This window comes from Musa acuminata, chromosome BXJ2-10, assembly GCF_036884655.1.
Source record: "Musa acuminata AAA Group cultivar baxijiao chromosome BXJ2-10, Cavendish_Baxijiao_AAA, whole genome shotgun sequence".
NCBI lineage: Eukaryota > Viridiplantae > Streptophyta > Magnoliopsida > Zingiberales > Musaceae > Musa > Musa acuminata.
The window spans coordinates 14199402-14211389 of NC_088347.1; the positions used below are offsets into that span (position 1 = coordinate 14199402).

An 11988-nucleotide genomic window follows, 5' to 3' on the forward strand; every position below is an offset into this window, starting at 1 on the left:
CGAATACGCATTCAAGTTAAGCTTTTCAAGTTCAGTTTTTATCGTATGAAAGATTTGTCAAAACCGACGTTTTAATCCGCTGCACTAATTCACCCCCCCCTCTTAGTGTCACTCCAATCCTAACAGCCCCGCTCCCCTTCTCCACCACCACCGTCGCTGTAGGGTAACCCGTTCTCCACCACCGCCACTGCTTCTCAAACAGGGTGACTCACCACCCCACCGCTGCCCCTACTTCCCGGTAGCCCGCACCCCTGCTTCCCTTCTTCCCCACCGCCGCTGCAAGACAACTCCTTCTCCACCACCGTCGCTGCTTCTCGGCCGCTCAACCACCGCCGCCGCTGCTCCCCAGCCAGCAACCTTCCCTCCTCACTACCCCATCTCGCTCAACCACTGCCGCTGCTTCCCGACTGCTCGACCACCACCACTGTAGGGCAACCCATTCTCCACCACCATCGTTGCTCCCCGGCCACCAACCTCCCCCTCTCCAGCACCGCTATTGCTTCTCAAACAAGGCGACTCACCTCCCCACTACCGCCCTTGCTTCTCGGCAGCTCGTACTCCTACTTCAGTCCGCACCCTGGTTCCCTTCTTCCCTACCGTCGCTGCAAGGCAACTCCTTCCCCACCGTCGTCGCTACTTCTCAGTCACTCGACCACCGCTGCTGCTGCTCCCCGGCCAGCGAACTTCCCTCCTCGCTGCCCCATCTCGCTCGAGCGAGAAGGGCCATGGCCGCTACTTCGCAGCTAGCGGACCACCCCTCTCATCGCTTCTACTGTCGGTGACATTGCCCCTAGTCGCGACCCTCGCTGCCTCCTCCTCGACCATTATCGTCGCTACTCCCCAGTTAGTGACCTTTCTTCCTCACATCTTTGCGCTACCCTGCCTCAACTCCAACAACGCACGCACCACCGATTCCCCTTCTCAACCTCAATTGCTTCAATGTCGCCTCCCTCCCCACAACGATAGAAATAGGGCAGCAACTCTTCCTCCTCATAGCGACCGCAACACTTCCCTCGGCGTCTGTTTCCTCGATAGCTTCGAGTTGACATCAAAAATAAGAACTAGGGATTACATATTTGTAGTCTTACGCAATGGCTACCGATAACTCAATGAAAGCACAAATAGAAGCATTGAATATCAAAATTGAGAATTGGCTGCAAAGAAACATTTAATGATTTCAAAAAGAGCCTACTGGAGAGCCTCAGCAAATTTCAATAAGATTGGAGCTCAAGTTCTATATTGAATAGATCCGGAGATACAGAAAAAGGGCCCCAAGATTGTGACACAAACTACCCATGCATTAAGGTAGAATTTTCGAGATGAGAAGATGGGGATCTAACCAGTTGGATCTCAAGGGTAGAAATTTTTTTTCATTTTCATAGGACCCTAAAAGAATCCAAGGTAGAAATTACCTCAATCCAGCTAGACAGAAATGTAATCCAGTGGCGTGATTGGTATGAAACATGCCATAGAGTTTCTTCATGGGAGCAGTTCAAGAGAAGGCTTCTTGTTCGTTTTGGCCTATCTAAATATGAGAATATTGATGGACAGCTCACTAAAATTCATCAGACTTCTACAGTGTTAGAATATCATAGCATGTTTGAAAGATCATCAAATCAAGTCAAAGATTAGTTTGAGCGACAACTAGTGGACACATTTATTGAAGGACTTAATCTAAATATTCGGTGTGAAGTCAAAGCTCATCAACCCTGCACTATGATCGCTGCGATATCATTTGCATGTTTACATGAGCAAAAAATCAATAGGGAAAATCGTCAGAATAGAAGTGACAACAAATAGATGATCAACAAGCCACCCGCCCCATCTATTCCCAACCGGAACCCTAAACACTCAAAGACTAACCCGAGAAGAACTTAAGGAAAGATCAGTGAAGGGTTTATGCTGGCATTGTGATGAAAAATAGAGTAGGGAGCACCGATGTAAATAATGACAACTTCTTATGATTGAACTAATTGAGGTGCCACCGAAAGCTTATAATATAGACTCTGATCATGAAGGTATGGATTCTGATGATGATGTTGGACCTATCATACATACAGTGTATGCATTAGCCGGCTACTCTAACCCGCAGACTATAAAAGTTAGAGGAACTTTGGAACATCAACATGTTACATTTTTTATTGATACTGGTAGCACTAACAATTTTATGGACAGTAAGGTTGCCGATCGATTGGCCTACCACATTGAAGACTATAACAAATTTAAAGTAAAAGTCATCGATGGATGGATTTTAACCTATAATAGCAAGTGCTTAAAGATTAAGTTGACTTTGTAGGGCCAAAAGTTGTTTGTGGACTTTTTTTTTATACCCTTAGAAGATTTTGAAGTAGTGCTTAGAATTGAATGGCTATCAACCCGGGTGATGTTTCATATAATTTTTCTAAACTAATCATAAGGTTTTTTATTAATGGAAAGCAGGTGATCCTAAAGGGAAGACGAGGAAGTAAGGTCATAATTGCCACTAGCCATCGGATGGAGAGGGTTTTTCATAAGACTACAATACCAAAAAGCTAACATATTGCTTATACTATCAAGAAATGGAGACTATACTTACTCGATCAACGGGTTGTGATGCGCCGTAGATACCCTGTGATTAAAGTGTTGAAAGAGAAACTCTCCGAGTTTGATGCTGCTCAGCCTTGAGGACAAGGCTGATTTGAAGAGGGAGGAATTGTTAGGACCCTTTTATTTTATGAGTTTTTGAATAATATTTATTGAGTTTGCTTAGTTCAGTTAGAGTTGGGTAGAGGTTTATTTAATATTTATTTATTATTAAGATTTTAAGTCTTGGTGAACTCTAGGTGGAACTCTATAAATAGTGATATAATCATTTCTTTTCGACAGATAATAAAAATATTATTCAGTATTTTGATAAAGCTTAGGAGGCCAATCCCCTCGAAGTGATAAGGAGGCTAATCCCCTCAAAGTTATCATTCTCTTTTCTCCCATTTCTTCCATGATAAAACCCTAGGATCTTATCACAATCATAGCTAAGCTAGACATAGAAAATTATTGTAATTATCTTTGACTTAGTACCTTGATTGATCTTGTAGCATATATGTAAATTACAATGTAAAATAATGAAACGAACATATCAGCAATCACAGCAGCTTTGTATCTCTTCACTTTTCTCTACTATTCTTCATATAGCTGCTTCCATCCAACCGGAAGACTCCACATCCCCCATATACAATGCAACACAGTAGTTGTTGGACAACGCACACCCGAGACATCCTCCACACTCGGCAACAAATGGGGACAATTTAGAAAAATTTGATGGTCACCATCTTTATCAACATTTTGTCAGATTGTAACCCTCTTAATTCTTCCTACTACCCTTTCAATTCTGTGAAGCACTGTCCATTTAGGGAATTACTGTCCATTCAGATGCTTTGCTACTGCCTGAGCTGAAATAACATGGAGATCAAATATTTTCAGAGTGCAGCACCAATATCATCGAACAGTTCCTTGGCGAGGGAGACGTCCTTTTGTTTTTTGTTTTCGAATTGGAGAAAGAAACTTAATGATAACTACCATTTTTGTCCTTCCCACCTTTAAGAAGATGAGACGCAAACCCACAAACAACCTTGTTCTATTACCACAAGAAACCTTTAATGACCAAACAACTGTGGTATCTGAAGTTTAATTTTCATGAGAGCTTCCTCAAACAAAAAATCTGCAGCTAGTTATTTCCCTGAAACAAAAACTGCTACAGGGTGAATTCTCTTTGTGCGTGTTCTTTCTGTTTGTCTGAACAGAGGGAGAGGAGGATGAGTATGTGCGTGCCTACTCAGCATGATCTAGGAGTTGCCAAAAGCAACTGAAAGAGATCCCCACCATACCTAATTGGAAGAGAGGGACCAGGGGGCATCAAATCGGCGCAACACCATGAAGGCCAAATGAGAGGCAGACCGAACTCCGCCGGACTGCATGGCTGTCGGGTGGGCCACCCGCTGTCCCCCGACAGCCTTCGTGCATCCATCAGATCAGGTGGGCGGAATGATCCTTGTTGGCCGCATCAGCTAATTAGCATCAACCACCAAGTTGTACCGTATCCATCATGCATGGGTCCATGAGATGACGCTTGAAGCTAAATCTTTTCTTAGATTTCTTTACCCATTGCCGCCTCAAAGATTTCAGGGGATGATGCCATCTTCTCCTCTGTAATTTTCTAGGGGTGGTTTAGTCCATCAAAAATGGCCGAAATAAGAGAGAGAGAAAGAAGGGGGCCGATCTATTGGTAAGTGCACATTTGGACAGAAGGAAATAATGGAATAAACAGAAGGTTTTGAGCTTTAACTTTGACCACTCTCCCTTCTCTCCATGAACTTTACGCACACCCACACACAAATTGCCAAGTCGAAAACACTTTTGAAGCTGCCCCTTTCTCCCTTGAATCCTTTCCCTTGGCCAAACTCCCTTTCTTACCTCTCTTCATTTGTGGAGTCTGGGAAGAACATCCCATATTTGCCGATCTGAAGTCCTAAAGGTGCGACCTTTGCTGCTCTTTTCCTTTTTCTGTTTAGTTCTTTCTCGTTCTCTTTGGTTTCAGAAGGTTGGATCTTTGCTTTGGGGCTTAGATCTTTACTTTGTGCTTTGGGGTTGACGATCCGGAGGTCTTACTGAAGAAGGTTCTTCCCCTTTGCTGTTGGTTTGCATCGATAAACCCCTTTTTGCTGCTATGGTTTCTTTTCTTTTTCTGGTTGACTTGATCTGTGGTTCTTTATCTGTGATCTCTTCTCCATTTCTCTCTTTCCCTCTCATTACTGAGATTTTTTAGGGTTTAAGGGAAATTTTTTGCCATATAAAGGTGTTGATGCCTTAATCCAAGGCTGCATCTGGTCCTTTGGTAAAGAAAAGTTACTTGACTGCATAGATCTTGACAATTCTCCTTATGGATCTTGACAACTCTAAACTCGTTTCTTGATCTTGTCATGTTATAATATGCTTTTACGATTGGTTTTCACATAAAACTCTGTGGTTACTTTCTTCATCTTCTGTTTTCCTTAAATTATGGCTTTCAAGCCTCTTATCTGATATGCTTGCTGGTTAACTCAAAATTTTCTTTTCTGTGCAGTGTACATATTTCCATCTATGAGACTGCCTTGCTCATCAACAAAGAAAACTTCTGAATGAATAGCAGTGGAAAGAGACTTATTTCTTGAATATTTGATAAATCATCTATGTTATATGCGATGGCAGAGTCCATCTTGGGTAGATCTACTGAGGATGGAGACAGAAGTTTGATTCTTTAGTTGGATGCTGCATATCTTGTTTCAATCTATTAGTAACTTGGTGGTCACATTTCCCAGTAGCTAAACAAGTATTTCAAATAGATATCGATGGCTTCAAACACTGCCTCACGAACCAGATCTGAGCACCAAGCTGAAGAAACTGGGAGTCACAAAATAGAACCAAATTCCTGTAAAACTTCACAAATTTTGAAGCTAAGTGAATCGGTTCCTGCTGCAGCCAAAGGAACTGTAATTGTAAATCAGACCTTGTCAAAGCATGCTGTGAAAAAAGACAGCTCGGAAGATGGGAAACCAAATCACTATCAGGAGCGATCATTTGACACTTCTTTTGAAACTAGTGACACCGATCCCTCAAGTAGTCAGAAACAGCCAATATCCACGGGACTAAATGAGGGGATGGCCATGGATGTTGGAGATCAAGAAAAAAAGAGCTCCGAACAGAGTCACAATGATAGCTTCGCATATGCCAAAGTTAGCGATGGGACCAGCAGTCTCACAAAGACCAGTGGAAGTGCTAAGGTGAGCGACCGAGCTGACTTTGTTGAGAGTGGAAAAAGTAGTATGTGCAGGGCTAGTACAAGCAGTGATGTCAGTGATGAGAGCTCATGCAGCAGCATGAGTAGCAGAATAACCAAGCCTCATAAAGCAAATGATTCAAGATGGGAAGCCATTCAAACAATCCGCTCAAGAGATGGGATTCTGGGTTTGAGCCATTTTAGGTTGCTAAAGAAATTAGGATGTGGCGATATTGGTACTGTGTATCTCTCAGAGTTGAGTGGAATGGGAAGTTATTTTGCAATGAAGGTTATGGATAAGGGATCACTGGCTAGCCGTAAGAAGCTTCTTAGATCTCAGACAGAGAGGGAGATATTACAATCTCTGGATCATCCATTTCTTCCAACACTTTATTCCCACTTCGAAACTGATAAATTCTCATGCTTGGTGATGGAGTTTTGCCCCGGAGGAGACTTGCACACCCTTCGTCAGAGGCAGCCCGGGAAACACTTCTCAGAACAAGCTGTGAAGTATATTCCAGACTCCCATTCCTTTGACAATTTACCCTTTCAGAATATGCATTAGATGCTTCCATAAGATTTTAAGTTCGTTACAGAGTATTTAGTCAACCCATGCCCATGACTCAAATTTGTGTACGTCGACAATGTTGCATGACATCATTCTGTTAGCATCTTATTCTTTCACCTAAGTTCATGTTGACCGGAAAACTTTAACAGTTATGGAGGCAACAACATATCTATTTTCAGTTAAACTTGCTGGTGGTTTGGAAAGAAGGGAGAAGGAAGTATGATTAATAAAGGAAGTATGGAAATGAGAAGGAAGTATGCAATGAGGAAAAACCATTTTGTAATTGTTAGGTTACTCACTATTTGAAAACTTTCTTTTATCCTTTTCTCATTTGGTAGGTTCCAAGTACTTGATTTTGACATTTAAATGTTTCAGTAAACCAGATCGTTAGGATTTCGAATGCCTAAAAAGATCTATTGTTGTTGGTTGATTGATCTGTCGAGATCTCTCTAGATTTAAATCAACAAGCTTCATCAAAACTGAGATATTATGTTGTTTAAACAGTAAGAAAATTTGCTAAGATAATTACTATGACATGTTTTGTCAAACAGTGGAAAGCTCATTTATGTTTTATTTGTCTTTGAAACTAATTAGCATTAAGAACTGGTGATTATATATTAGATTAAGTTGACATAATAATCAAATTAAGCTCTATTGTGCTTTCCTAGTAGGTCAGTGTCTCAAAGTGTGCATCCAAAACATCAGTATTTCATCTTATTTGGTGATCTGCTATTCACTTATCACTCTCTCTACATGATTCTTGAAATGCAGGTTCTATGTAGCAGAGGTCCTCCTGGCACTGGAATACCTACACATGCTTGGAATCATATACCGTGACCTCAAGCCAGAAAATGTTCTTGTTCGTGAGGATGGCCACATCATGCTTTCTGATTTTGATCTTTCTCTTCGTTGTGCTGTCAGTCCAACATTGATCAAGTCCTCCAATCCAGATTCTGAATCATTCAGAAGGAACAACCCAGCTTACTGTGTCCAGCCTGCTTGTGTCGTGCCATCCTGTATCCAGCCTTCTTGTGTGGCTCCCACAACATGCTTCGGTCCACGCTTCTTTTCCAAATCCAAGTCCAAGAATGACCGGAAACCAAAGCCAGAGATTGGGAACCAGGTCAGCCCATTACCAGAGCTCATAGCAGAGCCCACAGATGCTCGGTCGATGTCTTTTGTTGGTACACATGAGTACTTGGCACCAGAGATCATCAAGGGTGAGGGCCATGGGAGTGCAGTTGACTGGTGGACCTTTGGCATCTTCATGTATGAGCTTTTATTTGGGAAAACCCCATTTAAAGGATCAGGAAACAGGGCCACACTGTTCAATGTTGTCGGGCAGCCATTACGCTTCCCAGAGTCTCCAGTGGTGAGCTTCGCTGCCAGAGATCTAATAAGGGGTCTGCTCGTAAAAGAACCTCAGCACCGGCTTGCATATAAGCGTGGTGCTACAGAGATCAAACAGCATCCATTTTTCGAAGGAGTGAATTGGGCATTGGTACGATGTGCAAGTCCGCCAGAGATTCCAAAACCCGTTAACATTGAACGGCTGTCAAGGCCTACAGTATCAACAAGCGAGAAGAAAGTTGCAGCTACGGCGAATTATGAAGGTTCCGACAACTACCTTGAATTTGATTTCTTCTAGTAATTCATCACCACTGGAGCAGTCTATCCTAACGCTAGAATCTTGTGGAAGTCAAATTTCTGTTTAGCTGACAGCTGTTTCTAAATTTACCATCAGTTCCAAATTATTACATTAATGCATCTGAGGAAGATATTTTGTTCATCATCAGAAAGCTAATGTGTTTTTTTCTTCTCGATACGTTATATTTGCAGAAGTTATATAAACCTTTGCTTGGTAGACCGACGTGGTATGCTGGAATTGATTTAAATGACAAGCTGTTAAAACTTTCTTTGTTCTTCCGATTGGTGCTCCCTTTGGTTTCAAATTGCACTAGTTCTAACTAGTTATGATGGATTCAGGTAAATTGCATTCATCATAAGCAAACTGGAGCTCCAAGTCATGCTTAGGATGGCTATGCTTTGGCCCTTACGATTAAATTAACATACTGCATGAAAAAACTGTATTATTAGAAGTAGCGGCAGGAACTTGAGCTTGTTACAGATCAACAGCCAACATAATCTACTGCGGGAATAACATCGAACAAATTGTATTAAAAGCTTCATCTACCTTAAAATTAACTCATCCATTGTCTGGTTTAGTCCATTCACTAGAATACTATATTGTATCTCACACTATTGTCCTCGAGACTCTTGCAAAGCTTTATAGTACATTCACACGGATTTATACATAATTGAACAAAGGATTGCTTCAACCTCTGTTGGAATAGAGATCATTTCAGGCCTTTTGCGATTAACCATAAGCTACAGGTAATTAAGGCTCTCAGGACCATACCACTTCATTATGAGATAGCCATAATATTCTGGATCCTCTAGTAAAAGGTATGATAAGAGAGATTCCCACCTCTAAGTGACAACAATATGACATCATTCTACTTAGTATCATCCCCTTCCTTCCGATGAACATCATAAATTCTTATAAATTCATCAATTATCTTATCTTTAGTAAGAGGGCTTTATTGTTCACCTCAATTTGGTAAAGTTATGTTAAATAGTAGTGTTTTTAGCACCATCATTAACCTATTTAATACTAGTCTTAATACGTCATCTAATGTTATTCAGTGTAGTTCGATTGGGTGGACACAATAATCTAATTTCTTCATTATTTAGGGGAATCAATTTAAGAATATTTAAGCTCATTGAAATAAGATCTTGAACCTTGCCAAAGTTATCTTTTGACCTTCTCAGACACTGCAATTTGGCTTGTAAAGCAAGACTGTGAAGGTTTCTGGAAATCAGACATGTAGCCATCGAAAAATTTACTAATTTCGACCTCCTGCTCCATCCAAAAATTTGGAAATCTAAAAATCTTATTTTTATTCATATAAATATCATAAATAAAATTTTAAAAAATAATAATTTATTCAACTTTAGAAATATGAAAGTCAATAAATTTCCAAAGCTGGAGTTATCTAAGGCCTCATCCAATCTTATAAAATTTAGTCAATTTTTTTTTTACCAGTAAAAGACGGACCTCACCACTTACCCACAACTTCATCATCGTATTAGTGAAAAATCCAGCTTCATCATTTATCTTTTATTAAAAAATATTTAAATATATTTTATACAGATTTTAGCCAGTTTAATTGGCAAAGACTATCTCATATCACCACTTATCATTTGGACGAAAAGCCAATATAAATACAAACTAAATCATAAACAGCAGCATAATTGACAAGACGACAACATTAAATTTTATTGTCCAATTGAATACTTTAGGACACAGTCATTTTGTCACACCTTCTTCAACCTATCGATGAACTGCGTCAAGGCCTCGTAAGAGCTCCCACCATCGCCTACAGCTGCGACAGCTGCCTCCCTCATCCTCGCCGCTGACGCTGACAGAACCTGGTCTCTCACCGTCTCCCTCACGCGCTCGCATATCTCGTCCCCCTTGACCGCCACCTCCTCAGTCTCCCAGCTCCGTTTCTCCACCCACATGCCGAGCCCACTCCACGCGGGTATCCGTGCGTTCACCCTCTGATCCCCTAACGTTGGCCACGCCAAGACATTCACCCCGTGCAATGCTGCTTCGGTCACAGAGTTCCACCCGCAATGGCTAACAAAGCCACCGACAGCTCTGTACTTAAAGATCTTTTCCTGCTCCACCCATTGCTTCACCACCAGTCCCCTCTCCTTCACCCTCTCTAGATACCCTTCACCCAGCAGATCCTCCAACCTCACCGCCTCCTCTTCCTTGTCTACTACCTTGCTCTTTACTACCCATAGGAACCTGCACCCGCTCCTCTCCCGCCCACTTCCCAGCTCCTTCATCAGTTCCGTCGACATGGCGGTCTGGCTCCCGAAGCTGACGTAGACTACCGACCGATCCGGTTGCTCGTTGAGTCAAGGGAGCCAAGCCGATACTCCCTCGGTGGGAACCGCAGCGGCCCGATGGCGACCACCGGAGGCAGCTCAGGGATCACTTCCCCTCCGTTGAGCGCGGCGAGCGCAGCAGGCTCCAACGCTAGGAAGGTGTTGATTAACATGCCGCTGGATCTCGGGAGCATTTGGCGGGACTAATTGTGCTGGTTAAGATTTAAAAGTATATTTTTTAAAATTATTTTATATTTTTATTTTTTATTTTTTATAAATAATATGATTAGATAAAATTTTAGAGATAAAAATATCTCGACTTAAATTATTATTCTATATCTATAAATAGATGATGTATACATATTAGATTCGTTTAATTTAAATCTAAATGTTTAGACCTATAGGTTCAAGTCTTTTTAAGAAATATAATATAGCTTTTCTTTTTTACTTTCATCTTGATTTTATCTTGATTTTTTTATTCTTCTATTTGATTTGATATTGGGCTAATAATACTTTATTATTATTATTTAAGAAAAGATTACACTTGAACGTGATTTCTTTAGTGAAGAAGATAATATTTTTTTACTATAGATTATAATAGTCGAGTTAGTGGTCTTAATCAGTTTAACTATAAAATTTAAAAAATTTATTTAAAATCCTATCTCATAAGAAAAAATGTATGGGATGTGATCGGTGACAATGCAACACCAAATGATATAGATAGAAAGCTCATTTCTCTTTTTCAATTTCAGATATCTATATAAAACTTTATTTGTGTATTTTTTCTCTCAATTTTGCATGTATTTATTAAACTTATACAAAGTTGGGGATCTAGTAACCCAAAACATCATTATATCCTCTCTATCTCGAACATCACTAATAAGATTATTTAGATAGATGAACCATGCAATAAATGATATGTTGTTGGATAGATCTCTTTCATAGCTAAAATAATTTCTAGATTTCGATTATTGATAATATTCAAATTTTTGTATCCTATAATACATATTCTCAATTGATGCAAGAACCACTCTCATGAATTCTTATACTCAATCTCTATCATATTTGCTTGATAGATGTGTAGCATCAATATAAAAAATAGGCCACATGTATAATCTAAAACTTCTAAGACGAGCTTCAAGAGATCAAAATATTTTTTAAAAGTAATTTTCTAATGAAACTATCATTTGGACATGAGTCTCATAGCCATATAGTTTTAACTCCCTTAAAAGTAAAATTATATCAATATATATGACTTGTTAAATTCATCACGAACTTCATTAAGTGTAATCATCCATTCAAGAGAGGTCTTGTTATATGAAACTAACAACTCTAAATCTTTTTAAATATCACAATAATCATCTTTTGGAGTATAATCAATATTTATCATAACTTAATCTTTGATTTGATCTATAATAAAAGAACTACTGCATTTCTTATGATCCATATTCAAGCTTGATAAATTATAATTATGCTCTTTATAAAATTTGATAATTCAAAAACTATTAATTCCACCACGAACTACTATTATCCATTGATAATTAAAAATTTTATATTTTGCTTTTATCTTATAAATTCTAGTTGCAACACGTTTAATCTCAAAATTTCTTCAAATAACATAGTCTTTCAAGGCTTTTTGATATTTAATCCTATCTTGAAACACTTATAC

The 11988-nt window shown here is 39.8% G+C and overlaps 1 protein-coding gene and 1 pseudogene across 3 annotated transcripts; one reads left to right on the forward strand and one right to left on the reverse strand.

Moving 5' to 3' along the window:
* Positions 1–4293: 4293 nt before the first annotated feature.
* On the forward strand, positions 4294–8148 carry LOC135584642 (serine/threonine-protein kinase D6PK-like). 3 transcript variants are annotated; one of them, XM_065127771.1, is made up of 3 exons: positions 4294–4510; positions 5099–6301; positions 7131–8148. In XM_065127771.1, exons 2-3 carry the CDS (start codon positions 5364–5366, stop codon positions 8005–8007), a joined length of 1815 nt encoding a protein of 604 aa, XP_064983843.1. In that variant the 5' UTR covers positions 4294–4510; positions 5099–5363; the 3' UTR covers positions 8008–8148. The 3 variants fall into 3 exon arrangements, with proteins under 3 accessions (XP_064983843.1, XP_064983844.1, XP_064983846.1); XM_065127772.1 differs by lacking the exon at positions 4294–4510 and adding an exon at positions 4542–4672; XM_065127774.1 differs by lacking the exon at positions 4294–4510 and adding an exon at positions 4543–4652.
* A 1589-nt stretch (positions 8149–9737) lies between these two features.
* LOC135626015 (UDP-glycosyltransferase 708G1-like) lies at positions 9738–10513 on the reverse strand (annotated as a pseudogene).
* Between the last annotated feature and the right edge of the window lie 1475 nt (positions 10514–11988).